The 21,641-nt window shown below is 38.4% G+C and overlaps 1 protein-coding gene across 1 annotated transcript in view; it reads right to left on the bottom strand.

Annotated features, from left to right (window-relative positions):
- LOC111869569 (bromodomain adjacent to zinc finger domain protein 2B) overlaps nt 1-21,641 on the bottom strand; it is a gene marked incomplete in the record, with an annotated part of 241,275 nt that overhangs the window by 6,260 nt on the left and 213,374 nt on the right. Inside the window, 10 exon segments of the mRNA XM_023861196.2 lie at nt 2,787-2,920; nt 3,756-3,897; nt 4,861-4,982; nt 12,013-12,232; nt 12,764-12,942; nt 14,092-14,310; nt 15,066-15,211; nt 15,448-15,641; nt 17,087-18,309; nt 20,520-20,810. Coding sequence (XP_023716964.2) covers nt 2,787-2,920; nt 3,756-3,897; nt 4,861-4,982; nt 12,013-12,232; nt 12,764-12,942; nt 14,092-14,310; nt 15,066-15,211; nt 15,448-15,641; nt 17,087-18,309; nt 20,520-20,810 — 2,870 coding nt within the window.

The following is a 21,641-nucleotide window of genomic DNA, read 5'->3' as shown; positions in this document are numbered from 1 at the left end:
TTAAATGACCGCGCAAAAGGGTTAATGGTGATTTCAAACATGAATAAATTATAGCTTATTTAATTTCCAATGCTTGAAGTAGAGGCATCAGCCTTATGAAATATGTGCATTTCATGAGCTGCCTGCTGTTCAATTCTGCATTAAAATCTGCAAAGCTAGGTTAGGTAACGACAGAAATGGTCTCATATCATACAGTTTATGCCCATTTCATTTGAAGGAGAACTGCATGCCAGAGGATCCTGGTGATTTTATTTTTAGGACTGCGCCTCTGGAGTTATCTGATAGTGGAATGACTAACTATAATTTTGAGTATGGTAGAAGAGAATAGCTCATATTTCCATTAATTACGCATGTGACAAATTAACCAGCACCAATTACTTGAGAGGTTCAGAATTTTATAAAATGTATACATACTGTCACTTCAACACAAAGTGAGAACTTAATTTTTTCCTCCCAAGTAGTTCACAGATGTGTTGTGTGCACAGAATAGCACTTTACAGCATGTTTCTATCACACAACATGGGAAATGAAAATATACAGGTGAATATATGAATGACAATGGTACTATAACATGTGCTGAACTTGCCAATTTCCCCAATCTGAGATTTGTCCGGCAATAAAAGTAAAGTAAAGTTGTCCTTATGCTTAAGTAGGCTTCACACAATGAAGATACATGGAGGAGTGGAGATATAGCTCCAGGCATTCTTAACTCTGGCTCTAGATGGGGGTGGCAGATTAATCACCATGGTGCTTATTTAATTAAGAACAGGGAAAGGTTCCCTTTTACCACCTTGACACCTGTAAGACAATATTTCCAGTATTTCCTACTTAATGTCTATTTATCATGCACCTGGGAAATGAACATAATATATTCTCTCCAGCAATATAATATCATGTCACAGAAGCATGTTTAGGAGCCAGGCTGCTGATAAACATACAGCACATGATGTGTATCAGTCATTCTGCCACTTATTAACACCATCCACTGCTGATCATTTATATATGAATATTATGGTTGGCATTTTCCACTGCCAGTCACGGTAGCCAAGCGGTCTGAGGTACGTACTGTCTTCGCTCGCTCGGAAGCCAGGATCATGGCTTCGAATCCCACATAAGGCATGGATGTTTTGTATGTGTATGTATTTATTCTGTGTTTGTGCTGTCCTGTGTTTAGGTAGAAACCTTGCGACAAGCTGATCACTCATCCAAGGAGTCCTACCATCTGAAAGTCAACCAAAGTTTCAGAGGAACTTGGCACCTCCATCAGCAGGGTTGAAACGTATGACAAGCAAAAAAACTAACATGAAGCAGGCAGCAACCAGAGCTTACTACTCAACCTAAAATGAGGTGACATGTTCCTCCAAAATGTCAGTTGACTTTCAAAAGACTGCATAGTGTTATACCCAGAAGACAGAACTCTTCAGAGCTACGCTCGATCACTGGGCCAATAATTTACACATACCTAAGGCGATGGACAGCATCCAACATAATAATTCTATAATGATCAAAGCCACAAGAGTTTTGAGGATCCTTATGGATGCAATGAGAAAAATCCAGTGATCCTGCAAGGATTTTAACCTCCAGAACATAGCAAGTCACCTTACGTCAGCTTTCACAGATGTGAGTCTTATTAAACATAATGAAGTAGACAAAATACGTGGCAGACTGCATAACTGCAACACCATGTATCACTTTAGCTTCTGTAGTGCTTAGTGCCAATATAGTAAAATCAATCAAATTTTGAATTAATTGGGTTTCTGTGAGATGTGTGGCAGTGAATATGAAGATCACCGTCTTCAGGGATGAAATGCTGTGTAGTCTGGCAGAAAGGTGTCAAAGTGTCAGGGGAACCTGCTATCTGGCAGCTTTCCACCAGACTGCATGATGTCATATCTCAGAACATGGTAATCTTTATTAAACTGGCATGAACGTTTGGCATTTTCCATTGTCTTATTTTCTGTTAAAACACAAGTTTCAAAAGTTGGTTGTACTTATGTCATCAAGTAAAAGAACTTAAATATAGTCTGTTAGGTCCACTAGTTCCAGTTGGTCTCTAAATCCATCTGTCGATAGAAAGTTACTTCATGCAACAGACCCATTAGATTCCATCCAGTTATTCCTGGAGCGGCTTGATCAACTGGACCTAACAGAATCTGTCCATCTAACACATTCTGAGGGTAGAGACTAGCTCAATCTACTGTTAGTTCCTCGGAACTCTAGCCATGGTAGAGGGGTCATACCATCTCTCGCGAAGCTGGGAGAGTAGTCTTATCAGCTTATGTAAGCGTGGGTACTACCAGTTTGGAATGTAGCATCTTGGAGTGTGGTCAGGTGTATAGTACGTTGTGTATCTACTCCTGGTCTCTGTAGGCAATGTTTTCTGCTCGGAGAGTAGCTTTGAACGTCACCAAAGTAAGCATACAGCTTTGGGTGCTCCACAACAGCGTTTACCTTTCCGCGCAGCTAAAGTTACGAGGCACTAACTATAATGGACCCAACAGAGGTTTTCTTCTTCTGCCTCACAATAGAAACATAGAAAATTTCCCAAACATGCAGTGTAACCAAAAACAAGACTATAGAAATGTCCAGCGTATGTGTCAGTTTGAAAATGCATCATCGTCACGACCTTTAGTAATCTTTATAACTGAATTTAATTTCCTATTAAATCAAAATGGTACACAGCAAGGAACAAAATCAGCCACAAACAAGTAATAAAGGGGCGCACTGTAACACCAACATGACAGGAGAAGAAATTTTGAGGGTGGCGTACTCCGTTATAGACTCACGTTGCAGGAGGGGGCGGCTGGTCACTGCTTTCAGCATCCTTTGGTTTGGGATGTGGTGTTGATCGTCGCCCACTACCTCTCTTTTTGGGCTGCTTCGCCTGACATGTTGGGCAGTACCATTTCCCCCTCGGCACCTGTTAGACACAGATCACTTTATGTGAACATAAATACCACAAAGAACAATATGGCAAATGAGGTTCATGATTAAAAGAATAAATTACTTATGAAAAGTTTATTTTAAGACGCTGTCAGTAACTTAGACTATGTAGCACTGAACGGTAGGATAAATGGTGAAAAGAGATTTGGAAGGAAGCAGTTGTGGAATATTTAAGATATTATTCTGGTGTTTGCTTGGAGGAACTGAGGAAAACCACAAAAAAGGCTCAGCCAGAATGGTCAATGTCCCAGCAGAGAGTCAAACCAAGAACCTCCCAAATACTGGAGTGTTACTTCTATGTAAACCTACTTTGTTAGAAAATGGTACAGTCTGTCCAATATCAGGACAAATGTTGTGGTTTGGTGGATAGGTACCAATATTTCAGACATGACATTCTGGGTAAAAAGGAGCATAAATTGCACAAGTAAATATGGTACCATGTTACAAAAGAAACATTAACTATATTATTAACCCAGAATGGGTAAATGTAATCATTCTGTACTGATGAAGCCAGTGGAAGTAACAGCTGTGATCTTATAGATGTATACCCTTTACCAAAATTCAGATAAGCCACAGTTACCATGCAGTTCGTAAATTACAAATATGTTGTCATCTTTGAAAAAAGTCCAAGATTGATAACACAACTAAATTAACCTTCCTCGTAATATAATATGAATGTTCAACATTGCTAACATAAAACCCAACTTACTGCCTGACAAATTTCTGAGCCAGTCACACTTATCTATCACCTTCCATTGAACCAGCAATAATCATGTCTATTTCACTGAAATCATGCTGTTCAGCTGTTTTACCTTAACAAGAGGTGGCTGGAGACAATCTGTGTGGTATGCTCGAGGACACAGATCGCACATTACCAGGTTCTTGCCAACCTTCATCCCACATACGATGCAGTTTCTCTCCCCAGTAGCCTTATTCATGCACTCATAGCAATACCTGGAATAATGCAATGTAAACCAAAGCCTTACGTCCTGCACATCATAAAGCACTCTCATTTTTAAAGTGCCATGAATTTACTGTTAAGCCAATTATGTCGTGCACAAAGTGGATGTAATAACTGCATGAAGTGTTGAGGTTATGTATGTTCAGGCCTCTGAACTCTGAAATTACTGTCAAGATTTTTATGAAACTGAATTGTGCTGGTCTAAATTATAAGGAGTGAGAACTTAACAGGTTAATACTAGAACAGAAAACTACAGATTTCACAAACGACAGGGAGCGATTTGATAACAAGATCATGTACTATAATGACAAAATACATTTCTTAAATAAGGTGGTTATGGCCTACTTCAAGGTATTACCTGGCTTTTGGGAGCTAGCATAGTGCAGTTGGCATAGTGACCAGTTATGGGCCAGACAGCTGAGTGGCCAGAGTTCAAGTCCTGGTAGGAGCAAAACTTTCCATAGGGGTAAAGCCACCAAGGCATGAAGGTGACCACTCACCTCCAAGGCCAAGAATACATGGATCTATACCTCCTCTCCAATGTATGTCTTCATGGTGTGATGCTTAATTAGTTAAGCACAGGGACAACTTTATCTTTTTACCAGGCTTTCACCTGAAGAGAGGAATCTTGCTAGGATAGCTGGTAACATAAACAAAATCTGAATCATGCATCTCAAAAATATTAGCCCAGGGCACTTGCTGTTCTAACATGCTCTGTGCTTACAGACATGATATTGTTCAGTTTATTTTCATGTCATCTATTTATGACGAAAATTTTGAAGCAGCTGGAATGAATTTTTCAAAATTTATGTAATGACAGGCATACAAGTAAGGAATTAGACATGGTCAGCTTCTAAGATCTGTTTTCGTATGGAACATTACAGTGTACAATTATATTAACATATCAGCTGTTTAGAAAATCAATTAGCAATATCCTAAAGCTGAGAAGTCCTTACCAGTCTCCATCTGGAATGTTCTCCATCTTCGGTTTAAAGCAATAAGTGTGGTACCCCTTGTCACAGCCATCACAGAGCAGCAGTTTGTCTTCATTGTCTCCACTGTGGCAAAATTGGCAGTTCTGCAGTGCAACAAGCATACAATATAGACACTGGGTCTCACTACATGTACCAGAAGGGATGGGTATCAGTAATGTGAGCATTTTAATAAAGCCCTTTTGTACTACCATATTATATCTTTGAACATCACAATTCATCAATACTTTCACATCAGCCAAAAAGAAAACATTTTTTTTTCCCTTGGCACTACAGCCCCAGTGGGCCTAGGCCTACCTCCATGAACTTCTCCATTCACTTCGGTTTTTCTAGATCTTACACATTCGGTAGGACTCCTTGGGCGGGTGATCAGCTCATCGCAAGGCCTCTACCTGTACACAAACACAGAAAAACGCACACACACACGAACTAAACATCCATGCCCTGAGTGGGATTCGAACCCACGATCCCGGTTTCCAAGCGAGCGAAGATAGTACATGCCTTAGACCGCTCAGTACCGTGACCAGCTAAGAAAACATTTATCTCTATGAATTCTGGCCATCATCAGGGAAGAAATTGAGCATCCTACCAAATACTGAAAGTTTATATAATTAAAAAGTGTCTGTTTTAAGTGTACTTTAAATAATGTATATAAAATAAATGTAAAATTGGAACATCACATCTGTCTACTCATCTGTTAACATGTTTCAGTTCCAAATTAGCTCTCAGGGTTTCAACAAAATTTGGTATTTGAGGGAGTATATTAAAACTGTGAACAAAAATTAATTCTGATCTTTAGTCATTCACTACATGAAACTCAGACAGAACTTTAAAGACTTTCAAAGCAAGGTATACAAATGCTGGACACTTGGCGAACAAAACATTTTCACATTTGTATACTATTATAGTCAACCATAATGTGAGAAAATGATGTTTCATCAGTAAATAAAACTGTATTCTCATTTAATTAATTTCATTATTTTAAACTGCATAGTAAGTGGTATGCATATTTGTATTCTATAGAAGACAAAAGATAAGAACAACAACAACAACCATTACAACTTCTTGATTGTCATTCTTATATCGGCATATTTAATTCAGTCAAAAACACCTACTGAAAAAAGTGAAAATCAGTAACGTTATGTAACTTATATTTCAATCTACTACAACCTGCACTACTGATCAACTTCCTCAGCGACAGAGTTTATAGCCCTATGCAGCACAATATTGTGACATGATGCCTCAAAGCCGGAATAGTGTAGCCAGAGCAGAAGGCCATTGCCACCCAACAGCTCGCCAAGCATATGTTCCTGCTGCAACGAACAGTCGAGGAATAATCCATTGCTAGGCAACGGTTCGGTAAGCACATTCCTGTGGTAATGATTAAATATGGAAAAACAGAATAACAGAGGAATTGTAAGACATGGTGACTTATGTTCAGTTTGGCCCAAAGTTATAAGAGAGTTAGTTCAGTTTATTTGAGAGTATGAGCAGATGTTCTTCGTTCATCATTTGTCACAGTAGAAGAGAAGATGCTCGTAGTTCAGTAAGGAATGGAGTCTTAGCCAGTCATTATTGTGAGCTGTCATAATTGTAAAGAAGTGTCAATAAATCCAATCCAGAACTCATTATTATTAGTCATGGAACCCCGGGCACACGACAATATATTGTAAGAAACTAACCAACTGAAATTCAGATGAAACACCATATTTATTATAGCAATTATGTAATTTATGTATCTCACAGGTGAAGCAAATAAATAATACCTGTTAAACCACTTTCGGTTTAACAGAGAAAATTAACGTAGAGATTAACAAATGGATCATTTATTATAGTTAAGCGCATATGAAATGCTGTACACTTTAATAAAAATTTGTATGTAATGAAACGCCTGGGAAGGGAAAGACCAAATCCACTGAAACATCTGGTGTTGTGTGTCCTTGTTTCTTTTAAATACCTTGCTTACATTCACATTTTTCCAGTTGAATGAACTTTTACTAATCTGTTGATTTCTCGATAGAGGTATACATGCAGTCCACACTTTCATGAACAGTTTCCTTCCTGGAGTGTGTTCATAAGGTGACATATTGTAATACAGATCACTATTTCCCATAATGCAATGTTAGAACTGGGGGTTTATGTTCCCAAAGAGCCAAAAAATGATCAGAGAAAAATATAAATCATCAGTTTTATTCCCTGAAACATCAGAAACATATCAGATTATATTGCAACCACTGGAGACCCAATTATGCTATAAACATCAAAAATAAATGTTAAAGAGCTACTCCTCTTATCAGCCACAATTAATAAGTCACAAACCTCAAAACCGTTAAAAAAAAACAGCAAAATCCTATACTAGATGAACACCACAATGTGCATTTGTCTGTCTCCATTTTCATTCATATGCATTTGTTTTTGTTTGGAAGAGATTCTGGATGAGCAAATTTGCATTTGAATGTCGAGCCTAACTGAGGGTATGCACTTACTAGATTATGAAAATAATGATACAGAAACCTTACAGGATTAAGCAAGAAAAAATATGTATTATACAGTTCATAAGTTTGGTTTTCAAATTTAAACAATGCTCACTTTTACACCCAAATTAACTGATACATGTCATTTAGCATTAAAATAAAGTGAGTCATATGATGTTACCACTCTGTAAGGGTTTGGCAGATAATGTCATTAATAAACTACAAGGAATTTCAATTCACAGTGCTCATAATTAACCCTACACAGAATCCAGCTCTGTGTACAGTCCATCTTTTCTTTCGCTAGCATGCACATGGGCCTATATTTATGGTATCTCACTTTATGACATTTGTCAGGTGCTGATATGGTTAAACTAATATGGCATCGAACTGTCTTTCGATTTTTGTGGGCATGGAAAAGCGAAATGAAAGCCAACCCTACTTTCACTGTAGCTATGGTATCATTAATAAATTGAAAGAGTGTCACTAAAGATACTAAATTCTACCTACTTTACAATTTAGAAAATGGGTTGCAAAGCAAGAATTACTGTTCCGTGAAGCGATAAAAGTGCACTAGTGTCTGAAAATGGCCACAAACCTTTTAAGTAAGAATATTAAAGCATTTTGCTTATTATTCTATGACCTCTGCAGGTCAAACCAACAATGTGATTCAGTGGCACCAAAAAAATGATATAGAAGGAACATAACATGAAGTTCCAAATGACAGTACAAACATCAAGAAAGTTTTGTTCTTTAGCTGCACAAAATTCTGCAGGTCCAACATTTTCTTCCATGAGATAATGATGTGTTGCTGAACATGTGAACAGACAAGTAATGAGGTTAGTGACAAAACACCATCTGAGCAGAATTTCAGCATTTACACATCTACCACATCAATAATTCTCATATATAATCTTCTAGGGTGATCACCCATGAAAAAATTGAGTTAATATCTAATGTTTTGGAGACTGTCCTAATAATCAGGGGCCAATAAGATGGCACAACTGTTTTCTGTATTTATATACATCGCTGTCAGAGCCCTGTGTTCTGTGACGAATGCAGACCACTCACAGGGCAGTGGACAGAGTCTGACAGTCAGCTATCACATCTAGACTATGTCACTTAACCTAGGTACTGGGATGCTGCCTACTGATGCTACTTCTTTCAGGAAGAAAGGAGCAACAATATGTATAAGTACTATGAGTAGGAGGGAAATAATTTTAGTCTTCCATAACTCAGAAAATATAAGCATGAAATGGGGTGGGGTGGGGTGGGGGAAATATTTATGTAATTCTAAGTAAGAAAGCATTTTGTAAAACAGAATATAACCTATGCTGCCACTGTAAAGCACCCTTTAAGTAAAACCAAAAGTAATATCTGAAATTAAAAAACAAACTTAACAAATGCCAAGTGGTAACAAAATACTGACTCACATCTCAACTCCTTAACTACTACACGCTGTGTTAGTTTATATATAAAATAATTAGTTATCATTCAGAAGCATATACTCCATGCACTGTTACATCAATTAGAAAAATAATGCCAATTGACGCATTAAAATCAAAGTGAAGTTAACTCTACAAGATATTCATGCTAGCATGACAGAAAATACTGAACATGAAGAGACACTAGAGAGCTACTATTATTGTTTTCAATATAAAATAATTAAAATATCAGATGGTAAGCGAGTTCGGTAAGTTATGCAGGAGGAAGGAAGCTTTGAAATATTTTCCATAAAAGTCAGAAGATGGAGCAGCATATTAGAAAAATCAACCTGATACCACACTTCAGAATTCTGCATCATCATCATCATCATCATTCTTGTTGAATCTCTGTACGAAACTTCTGAGATCCCTGTTAACTGCTTGTGTTGATTTTGCCATTTGTCAGAAATACTCAAACACCCATGGTACTGGAAATGTAGGGAGATCTACAGCATCTGAATGGGCAAGGTTTGGAAAGTAATGGTTGTAAGGAAATACGTTATATGTTCATAAGCACAATTTTTGCACTCCGCTTCCAGAGGTGCTCATTGTCCAGAACATACTGTATTTACTTGCGTAAGGTAGACAATACTTCACCCCAGAACATCATGCCTGAAAGTTTTGGTGCATAAATTATGCAAAATACAACTTTCTCTTATATAATTTTACGTATGACACTGAGAAGGTTACACCTAAATGCTACGCAACAACACAGCATGGATAATCACATCTATGAACTCCACCACGAAATTCCTCAATGAATACTTAGACAAATGTACACCTTGATAAAATTCATATTATTGCCAAATTTTTGCAGCAAATGTGACTAAATTTGAATTCTACATGACAATACGTGGTACAACATGGACATCCATGTCCATGGATTCTACCATGCTATTCCTTGATGAAAACTGAAATTAAAATGTCCTTTGACAAAATTCTGGCTAATGTATAATCTCCATGGAAAATGTGATTAAAGCTGAGGGCAATGTGACAACGGACAATTGCATGTACAGACTACATCAGACAATTCCCTAACTGAGGCTGAGATACAAGTTTCCCTTGATAAAATTTTGACCAGTTAATAACTTTCAGGGGAAATACAATTAAAGTTTCCTATACTGTGTTGTGATAATGGCTTCATTTTAATTGCAGGTTTGACAAAAATTATGAATTGGATGAAACTCTATCACAAGTAAAAATATAATATTTAATTCTTTTCAAAATCTGTCTAAATTTAAGCATGTAAATTATGTGAGTAAACTCATTAACTTGAATGTTAAATATGTCTCCCTCGTATCACCTCTTTATTTATTTGCTTATCTAATCGCTTACAAATACCTACAGCTGAAATGAGTGCAAAAATTGCCTCTTAGAGTTTGTACAGAGAGACTGTGTGTCTTCAGATTTTTTCATTCAACTGTACTGATCCTAATCAGAATTACAGACTGACAGCCATGCCCAGTACAGATTAAGTCCAAGATATAATAAAATTTATCAATTTTCATATACAACTGGTTTAAAACCATAGAATAGGGTTCCCACATTTTCAAAAAACAGGACATTTCCATTTTTTGCCTAACAAATCAGAATATTTTGGTAAAAAGGGGACATAATAAAAAATTAATAGAAATAAAAGATTAATAATATATTGTGACATGTTGCGCCAAGCCGAGCCCCCCCCCCACACACCAGCAGTGACGCGGCGGGTGAGTCAGCGCTCCCCTCCCCCTCCCCCGCACGGTAACGAAGCCCGCCCCGCGACTCCCCTCCGCGGTGACATCACGCGGTGACGCGGAACTGCTTCCTACTGTGACGTGGAACGTAACAGGCAATCCTGCAGCTATATAAGTGAGCTGCAGTGCTGGTACGAGTNTCATTCAACTGTACTGATCCTAATCAGAATTACAGACTGACAGCCATGCCCAGTACAGATTAAGTCCAAGATATAATAAAATTTATCAATTTTCATATACAACTGGTTTAAAACCATAGAATAGGGTTCCCACATTTTCAAAAAACAGGACATTTCCATTTTTTGCCTAACAAATCAGAATATTTTGGTAAAAAGGGGACATAATAAAAAATTAATAGAAATAAAAGATTAATAATATATTATATATTAAACAATGAGAAATTTAAACATATACAAATGAGCTAAAAATTATTAATTTAGAAACAAGTCACTTGTAAAAATTCATATAAAAATAAAATGTAGGTCTTACTCTGCAAAAGTCTTCCCAGATTCACCTGTTTCAGAAGTACTTTTTCTTTCAATATCTTGGAGAGGAACTCTGAACATGAGAAATTTTAAAGTGGGTCTTCACCATGGTTAAGGCTTTCACTGTTTCTATTTTAAGTCCGTTTCTTTCATCTGACCATAACGCATTTATTACTGAGAAAACAAAGACTGCAGAGAATGATACAAATGGAACTTCCATTATGGAAGCAAAACAAATTACTATCAATATAAATGTGGGGGAGGAACTGCAAACAGAAACACTAATGATTTGTGAAACGGCGTTTGTAGATTAGACACCAGGAGTGTTAACATCGTTACAGAAACACCAACTGCAGACAATAGCATCTGTTACCCAGCAGTTACTGACAGAAATTTATGTTACAGAAAAGCGCTTAAAAAGCGGGACATCTGAAATAAATAACGGACAGCAGGACATTATATGAAAAAAAGGGGGCTGTCCCGTGAAAAATGGGATGAATGGGAACCCTATCATAGAAATGTACCCTGTATAAATGCCCAACAATGGCAATCATATGCCTGACTACATGGCATCAGATGCCAGAAGTCCGCAGTTTTCTTTTTAACCTAATGATGTCTGCAAGTTTACTTACATATCTTGCTTCAAAACTGCATTATCTTTGGCCCCATCAGGGTACAATTCTCGACAATTTACAGTAAACCTATCTGTTTATGCTTCAAATTATAAATGAACACCACTGATAAATAAAAAGTGTGTAAAAAGCAATACACAACACACGATAACAGGCATTTAAAATAAATGATCTGTCAGGCCATTTAATAATTTCTGCAAATGATTTCTAAGATTTGAATTCAGTGTGAGTGACAAGGTGTAGGTAAGGGAGAGAAGGTGAAGAGTGATGAAAAATGAATGAAAAAGCAAAATCAAGCGAATACCCACACTAGAACCTTTGCCGGATGCTGACGAAACCGAACTCACGGCTTTCATGATGCTCTTGTCCCACGCAATGGATGCTTCGAGCATGTAGAGGGCCATGGCAAGCTGAGCAGACGTGTGGGCTCGCCCCACAGCTTCTCGCCACACAACCAGACCTTTCGGCACATTATCCTCTGTGGTAGTCACCTCTCCAGACATACCAGACAAGTTGACGTCACCAGTACTGCAATGGAAACAGTAAGAACCAAAGTCTACATCTGAGTGGAGAGGAAGTCCGATGGCCATTATTTGGTTATATTATAACAATGTATCAACTGTTGAGGTTAAATTATTATATTTCTGCATCCTGTTACATTGGTTAATTATTTAATTTGTGGGAGCAGTCTTAACAGAGCAACTTTGTGACACAGTGTGCTATGCTCTTACTATGAGTACGACATAAAGTTGAACCTTGTGAGAATTAATTCACGTTGAGGTTATGTAACACAAAAAATATGAAACAAGACACAGTTGGGACATGGTTACAGAAAAGAATATTTGCCCCCACTGGGACTTAAACCTTGATTTTCCAGTCATCCATCCAGCCACAGTCATTATACTCACTAAATTTCCCAGTTTTATATGTTAAGTTGAACCTTGCTTCATCTTCTTCTTCTTCTTCTTCTTCTTCTTCTACTGACTTACCCTTACAGTATTTAGAAAGAAAATTAACTTTTAGATTACAAAGCCAGCTTGGTACAGATGCGCTGCTTACCTCACACCAAGCGGAGGCTTTAAGTATCTTCTTTCTATTGCTGCTTCTAAGGACATCAGTCTATCCTTAGCCAGTTCAACAGGATTCTTTTTCTTCTCATATTCTCCCTCCGCTGGCATGCAAGATGGGCGGAAACTCACACCTTCTTCTGTCGTTGCCCTTCCTGGCACTTTCCAACCCTGGTATTAAAACATGTAGTCACATAATTCAGACTGTCTGAATGTTGATGGGCATGTTTTTGTAGTGGTTAGAATATTTAACTATTATGTACTCTGATAACAAGCGAAAACAAATTAGTGAAGAAATCAAAAGATCTGCTGAAATATGTAACCTTTGTATATAAAGCTGTTAAAAGTAAAGCTATCCCTGTACCAGGCCATGAAGGCCCATAGGGTTGTGAGACGTTGAGGGTCCCACATTATCTAGACAATCGGCTCAAAGATGGCGGTAAGGTTGTCAGCCTTACGCGCCAGCCGCGCTTTACTCCCCAGGAAAATTATTTAATTAATTCCTGGTACTCATTTCTGTTAGAGGCTGAGTAAACCCCAGGGCCTAGTGCGGCTGGAACTGAAAAAATCCAATGACCTCATTGGGATTTGAACCTGCGACCTTCTGGCTTGTAGCGTAGCATCTCAACCACTACGATACCGCGTGTCCCCTGTATATAAAGCTGTTATTTGACTGAAACACACAATACTTTGTTATCGATGAAACATAAACAGAGTGCTTCAAACTCAACAGGCTGGTCTGCAGGTAAATGCTCTACACTTCTATCTGGGAGGTGCTCAGTTGCAATGTCAGTTCGGACAAGGGCTTTTCTGGTCAAGATTTTTCATGGCGTCCTTCAAGTCCCTCCCATTTAAAGCTGGGACAGTGCTTCAATTAGGTCACATAAATTTCCTTCTAAATCATCATTCATTTATCATTCTACCACCTGAGGCCATACACTATCAATACTGAAAAGCATTATTTGGGGGGGGGGGGAAGAATATTCTATTAAAATTAGGAACAGCCGGAGTCAAAATCTGTTACCAGAGTAGAAACACACACAATTAAATGGTTTATCTATCTGAAAGTAATGGACAGAACACAGATACTGGTAAGGGTAATAGGGTTAAAACTAAAAGTAGAAAGGCCTATGGGATGGATGACCCAGTACAAGGTGGTTTTGAAAAGAGAGACACCTTCCAAACATTAAAAAGGATAATGTGGGGAAAGAAAAGATTTCACAATTTTCACCCACAGACTCATGGAAATAACGTTAGGAGGAGAAGTTTGGTATAGCTGACCTAATCCAGGCTTGCAATAACAAAAGTGATGGCGCTCACCTTGACCTGCATGCTCGCATTCGCCACCTTGTCTTCAAGTGCCTCCACTTGCTCCAGCAGCATCACGTCAACACGAAGTGCAACATCAGGCAACCAATCAGAGTATGTGTCCTTTAGAGGGGCCCCGCCAGGCAGAGCAGAGATCTTGTGATCCATATCTGTGATAGCGAGGTCTGTCGCTGACTTGTTCCCACTTGCAACACACAGCTGTACACCCAACTTGTTTTTCAAAACATATTATGGAAGGCATGGAATAGAAAGACATATTTTTATAATTTGAGGGTGATTTTAGTAATGAACTGAAGAGATAAAATGTATAATTGATTCCTTTAAATTTCTCTATTATGTGGGTCACTTACTGTATGACAGTTTATTCTACATCCAGTTAACAAGCTCTCAGTTGTATTTCTTTCCATCAACACACCTTTTTTTATAACTACACCACATGTTCTGGCCTTCTGGCCATCATTCTGTATTGTACATTCACTGTTAGCTGGACTGCTCTTTCTCTAGATTGGTCAACTCAACTTCAGTAACTTGGCTAAACTTAGAAATTTTCTCTTTTACTTCTTGTTTCCAGCAATAATCTTTACAAAATAGATCAGCTTGAAAACTAGGTTACAAGTACATGGACACTCATATAATCCACTATAATGTTCCTGATTTAAAAAGAAGCAAACTGATAGTAACCTTCAGAGATATTGGGTTTTCGGACTTTATCCATCGTCCTGATTTTAAGATAACTAAGAAAAACACAACGTTTTGGAAATTGGCTCTGTTTCTGTCCTCAGGTGAGGGAAAACACCTTTTCTGTTGGGTCCCTTATAAAGAGCTAGCCTCAATCACCGGACCAGTGAAACGTTGTGTTTTTCTTAGTTATCTTAAAACCAGGACGATGGATAAAGTACGAAAACCCAATATCTTTGTGTGTTATGCACCATCATCAGAATCCTATAGTAACTACTGATAGTAACCTTGCCAGAACACTCCACTGTGTGTTCAATGTACTTCGACAGGATCCTTTTAAGTTCACGTTCCCGAACTCCACGTGAATGAAGGTTCTCTAATATTGTCCTAAGCTGATCTTCATCTGTTATCCTCCACCATCCTCTCCGTAACTCTGCAATGGACATGTAAATATTCAAGCATCAGTAACTGACCCCAATAAAAATGTATGAGAACTTGAGATGCCTTGATACCAGACAACTGCATGTTTACTGTACATCTGTGTAACATCATTATCTGAAGGTAACCGCTATGTATAACTGAACACTATACTTTTCAGCAAATGGCAATTGCTGTGAGAAACGCTGCAAAGTGTTTTGCAAGTTGCATTGAAAGCCATAATCTTCTCACCACAAGGGACAGGCTTTGCCTCCACAGGCTCCATGGGCCCCATTTTTTTTAGTTGTTCCAGCTGAACCATTTCCTCCGCTGTAAGAACAAGTGGTGCTGGAGACTCGCACTGGCTGCCTCCTGGTGATGGCGAGGACAGTCTCGATGGTGGAGGGAACACTGGAATGCGCAACTCTGTTCCACCTTCCATACACCTGCAAATTGTAACAATAAAGGTGTATCCGACCTCAAATATTTGATTTCAGATGGCTGTTTATTTTATTTAGTGATTATTTGCCAACTGCGCAGTTCATACACAATGTCCAGAAAGTGACTCTGGAGTTTTATAAAGGCTAATTTCTTAATTAGTAATTAATTGATGTTAAAAAATTCAAATTAGTTTCTAAAAACTTTTTTTTAAAAGATCATTTATTCAGTAAAAGAATATCTTGAATGGTCAGCATAATGATGGATCATACATAGTGTAATTGTTCTTTATATTACCTATTTACAGCTGTGTTATTCTTTTGTATATTATTTATGTTAGTATGTTTTAGTGTATTATATGAAATATTGTTGTGATTGATACAAATAGTGTCCTTGATTACATAGTGTTATTACTTCTATATCTGTGGTGAATTTCCATCACCTGTATGGATTACTTGAAGTATCGATCAAATAAATAAAGAAATAAATATATTAGGGGGGGGGGGAAACAAACAAAACACTGAAATAAACGATTTCTGATTGTCATGGAAGTTACTATTAAGGCTACTAACCTCTGGGCTGTGTTGCCGTGTTGTCTGGTAGAAGTTTCTTCAACATTTCAGAGGGATGTACTGCCTCCGTCTTCAGGGTTGAAGAGTAAGCCAAGCAAGTAGCAAAGCAGAGTACTCTGCTTGTTGGCTTACTCTTCAATGCAGCATGTTCCCCTGATATGTCAGTAACTCCTACTAGACAACATGGTGTCATATCTCAGAGGAGAGTGCTGTTCAATGAAATGGAAGTTAACTTGAAAAGATCCTGTCAATAAATTTTCATGTGTGCCCACTTAATGGCATGACAGACATGCGATTGGTAACTGATTCTGACAATACAAGCCTTGGAATCTCTGGAACTAATGTTTCAGCAGCTGTAATCATATGGTGTCTAAGTTTACTTGAATTGGCCACATGCTCAGTACCCACATAAATAACACCTGACATAAAACCCACAAGACATTACATCTGGTGACCTCAGAGGCCACGTGATTGGGCCTCACCTCTTATTTGTCTTGGTATGCTGGAGAACAGATTTTACTGTATTAATTCACATACCCACAAACACACACATGTCCACATATACAAAAACACTAATGAATTCACGTTTACACAAACAACTTGGAAACTGGAACCAACATTTGCAAATAGCATTGCCCTTACAGATCAAGGAATTCAATGAAGCATCAAGAAATTCATCAGCATTCAAAAGACAATTCTCAGCAACCCATGGCCACCAAGGATAATACATTTAAGCTTGGTGAAGATACAAGATTTGAACATGTGGACTGTCTAGGAAAAAATATCTTTCCAAGCGCTTGGTACATCAGAACAACTCTAGATAGAAATAACTGACAAAATTAATAAGGCACATCAATTTATGGCAAATGTTAAAGACTTACCTTGTAGGGCAGGTCCCATTTGTTACTGATGTAGAGTCACATGCATCTCTCGGTAGGACGCTAAACCAATTTCTCTCACCGGACACCATTCCAGCTGTACCACCGAGCAGGAAACTGCCATTTAACTCTTTACCATTATTGAACACAGTGGAAGAGTTCAAGTTGTACAAGTGATTGAGAGCACTGAATTTATCGCTGTTTGGAACTATAACAGACCCAATTTCTGCATTCGCCTTTTCCATACACTCACCTAACCTTTCAAACTGGATCGGTCTATGGACTAGAAAAGTTGCTGGAATTTTATCTTCACTATCTTCCAACTGAGTTTTGTTACCAAATGTCAAAGCTTTTTCCTTACTGTCGACACACATTGTACCAATACCTTTATCTTCTTTTTTAACTGCATTAAGTTCAGCACTAAATAAATCGCTTTTAATTTCTACCTTCACAGCACTCAAACTATCATCCCTACTACATAAAGATCCACCAGAATCTTTCACTTCAGCTTTGGTCACAGTTAAACCACTCGGAACACAGATCACATCACCTTCTATCTCTATCTTGCCATCACTAATTTTAGTAATAATGCTCTCTTCAGACTTTACGGCACTTCCATCTGTCATTGATGTTCTCTTGGTACTATTAACACACTCCCCAATTTCCATCACTAATTCCTTTTCATCAGTCTTTTCTTCTTCCCTGCTTGTATCCACATCACAAATTTCTTCAGTCTGCCTCTTTGCATTGCATGTGCGTTCAACCTCCAGTGCACCTTTCTCCTCTCCTTCAACACTCTTCCATATTTCCTTCTTCCCATTTGTCTCACTCACAACCTGTTCATCGTCACCTTCTACCTTATCCGACTCCACTTCCATTTTCTCCTCTACCCCTCCTTCCCTTCTACTTTCCTCACTTCTTTCCCAGGAAGACGATTCATCTGTTCCCACTCCCATATCGACACATTCATCTTTCTCTCTTGCTCGTTTTTTTCTATGTTCGTTCTTTATTTCGGCACATTCCTCACTGTCACCCGCAATTTTCATATCCTCCTTCTGAGCAGCAGCCAGTTCCTCAGCGTCCACCTTCAGTTCTTCATCCTCTGTTTCCATGGCACACAACTCCAAACTGCGCTTTAGCCGTTCCTCACACATCATATTCTGCTGTTCGTCTGCGGATTCTTTAAGTGGATCATCTTTATTATTTATTTCCTTATCTTCTTTCAGCTGCAATGAAAAACATAAGACTGCAAAAAATCACTGCACAGACAAGAATTTGTAAAACCCTACAATATTTTACATATGCAAAGAAGGCACGACAATTCCAGCATCCTTTTCAGTCATTTTACAACACTGTCAGTAACTAATTATACAGCTTCTGTATTTCAGCAGCCTGTTGTAATTGTTTAACTTAATGTCTATGTATTTATTGTCCATCAATATTCCATCACTTGTTTATTCGCTACTTAATTTTAATTTTAGTTTAACATTATACACTTTGACACTACAGGTTTCGGCCCCAAATGGCCATCTTCAGGTGTCGTGATATGTTACAAATATTTTATTAAATTATGTTAAAATTGCTACACTGTTTTAGTCCGTGTTAAAAAGACTAGTAAAGACAACACAACAAGCAACCCAGGGTCATATGGCAGCCATAACTAAAAAGTAGGCTATGAAAGTGAGGGCCAAGCTGCCGAAACAAAACACCCTGGACAGACAATACATTTATGAACAATGGACGACAACCCTTGTGAGGTGAAATAAAATGTACCAAAATAACGTGGGTATAACAGAGACTTTAAAGGATTTTATCTGGTTTTACCTTGAAAAGAGAACTACAGCATGTGATTTTAACATGGACTAAGACAGTGTAGTAGTTTTAACATAATTTAATAAAATATTTGTAACATATCAAGACACCTGAAGATGGCTGTATGGGGCCGAAACATGTAGCGTCAAAGTGTATAATGTTAAACAAAAATTAAAACTAAATAGTGAATAAACAAGTGTTGCAATATTGATGGATGACAAATATATGGACATTAATTATATACAGCAGCAGTTTGTAGGATGAATTGGAAAGGACTGGGAAGAAAGTGCTTGTGACCCAACTGAGGTTCCATCCTTGCATTTGCCTGGAGGGAATGAGGAAAACCACAGAAGTGTCAGACAGGACGGCTAGTCTCATGGCTGAGAAAAGAAAAGACTAAACCCTAAATGGAAATCTACGGCATTGCCACTACAGTGATCACACTGCAGCACCAGACAAATGTACCTGTAAAGCGAACAATAAAACTGGCAGCACAAACTGTGCCCTTATGAGTACAAGAAAACACAGATAAATGAACCACAGATCACTGTAACACTGATACAGCAGGAAAAGGCCAGCATCTTTTGGGATGTGATGGAATGCAGTCTAGATCATTACCAATGTTTCAGAAGAACCTGTGGTCTACATGTACCTTCTACCTCTTCTACTGTGAAGATGGAGGCAGCAGGTTCATCTGAAACAGTGACGATGATCTCTCAGACTGCACGGAGTCACATCCCAGAAGATAGTAATCTTCATGATCACTGCCATGAGAATTTCAGTTGTCATATACGAATGGGAGTTAGCTGGCTTTGTGTGTAAGTATCAATGCCGGAAGGTACATAGGCCAGGCCGCGCCATAGCTCAAGTAGATAGTCGCTAGCTTCCCACCGTGGTGGCCCGGGTTCGATCCCGGGTTTGGTCAAGTGGGATTTATGGTGGACAAAGTGGCACTGGGGCGGGTTTTCTCTGAGTACTTTGGTTTCCCCGGCCAATCTTCATTCCACCAAATTCTCCATCATCATAATCACCTGGGGCAGGCTACAGTAGGCCAATCAGTGGCCGCCATGACGAGTGGACCCAGTTGGTCTCCACCCCCTACTAAGTGAAAAAAAAAAAGTACACAGCAAGAATGGAGACAAGAATCCATCCATTCCTAAACTCAGCAGAAGGTGGAAATCAGTGGAGAGCTTAATGCTTTACCCATTTACTCCCAGGGAAATAGCACTGGAACCCAATGGATGGGGTGAGGGCTAAGTGAGCCCCAGAACTGGTCTGGACATGAGTTGAACAGTTCTTGCTCTTGCAGGGAATCAAACTCCGTTTCCTAGGTCATCTAGGTGTAGCTTAATCCCTACACTGATTTGACTACCACAACTGTTATTATGAAAATCACCAACAGAGAATTCAGTTGTTCTTGAATCTCGTGTTTACCATTTTAACACTGTAAAGGCACAATATAGGCTGGCATGTGTTGGGCATTAGGCTCTGTTTTAAGCCTGCTCACACATCAAGACTTGATAAAATGATACCATCCTCACCAAGCCTAGCAACAGTACTTAAAGTACATAACCCTTTGCTTTAGAAACCAACAACAAACAGATAAGGTCTTTCATCTACAAACCCCTTTCTCTTGTGTGGTCCCTTCTGAAAACGTCTGCTTCAGTGTCACCTGTCCGTTGTTCTCCTCACAGTCAGTGTAGATCTCCGGTTCTGCTGATTCCATGGCTTCAACGAACACTCCTCCTGCACAAGGCAATGTCCAGTAGCGTCGCCAGAATCGATCCTGACCAAAGCAAATGGCTCGCAGTTGCTGAGCTGATGTGCTGAGAGCCTGGAGCGAGTTGTCACTTTGTCTCATCAGGCGTTCCACTTTACGGTTCAGTTCTTCAGCTGTTAAATTTTTGTCTTCATCCTACAGGAAAAAGAATGGTTGCAAATGTTGAAATTCATAGTGAATGTATCACATATAGTCATTAATGTATTTCAAACCTTCACCACATTTAGCTCTCTGACTGTCAAGACATACTGCAGAATAATCTGCTACAAATGCCATGGCTGTCTGCAGACAAATGCAGTTGCACAGAAAGCCCCAGAATATTTTCATAGATTACCTGATCACAGCTATGGATATGTGAATGCCTGTTCTTTCCTTTAAACACTGATATATCATACCTGATCCTGTCTATTGACAGCAATGCTGTAATAAAGTGATTAACATCATGACAATGTCTTTGGCTTGAAGTGTGCAATGGGATTAATGGTGATACATACAGAGGCGTGACAATGCAATGAGGATATCTTTGTTCTCTGCAATTTATTCTATCCCAAATCACGGCAATGTGTTCAGCTCTTGACAAACATATAAAAATGAGGTAAGTGCTGCATATTTTCCTTGTTTCTTATATTTCTTTCATACTTATTATTCTGAACACAACACATTTCAATGAAAGTTTAGTTTTAGCACTGAAGTAAAGTCAGCATCATATTCATACTGTCTTATGTCAGAAGATGAGTAAGTAAATGTGTCCAACTTGGGAAAATATAACAGTTTCACAGAGAGGCTCAAAATTATGCAGAGAAGAAGGGAAATAATGTTTATTTCTCAATCTCTTAACTTTTTCTAAATATTATGTAGCCACAATTTCCCTTACCTCAATCTCATGTATAAAATTATATACTGAAAAGTAGTACTCATAAATTTTACACACCATAGCTTACACACAAAAAATTTGGTTAAAATATT

The sequence above is a fragment of the Cryptotermes secundus genome, unplaced genomic scaffold, assembly GCF_002891405.2.
Source record: "Cryptotermes secundus unplaced genomic scaffold, Csec_1.0 scaffold512, whole genome shotgun sequence".
Taxonomy (NCBI): Eukaryota; Metazoa; Arthropoda; class Insecta; order Blattodea; family Kalotermitidae; genus Cryptotermes; species Cryptotermes secundus.
This window is presented reverse-complemented; position numbering and strand designations above follow the sequence as displayed.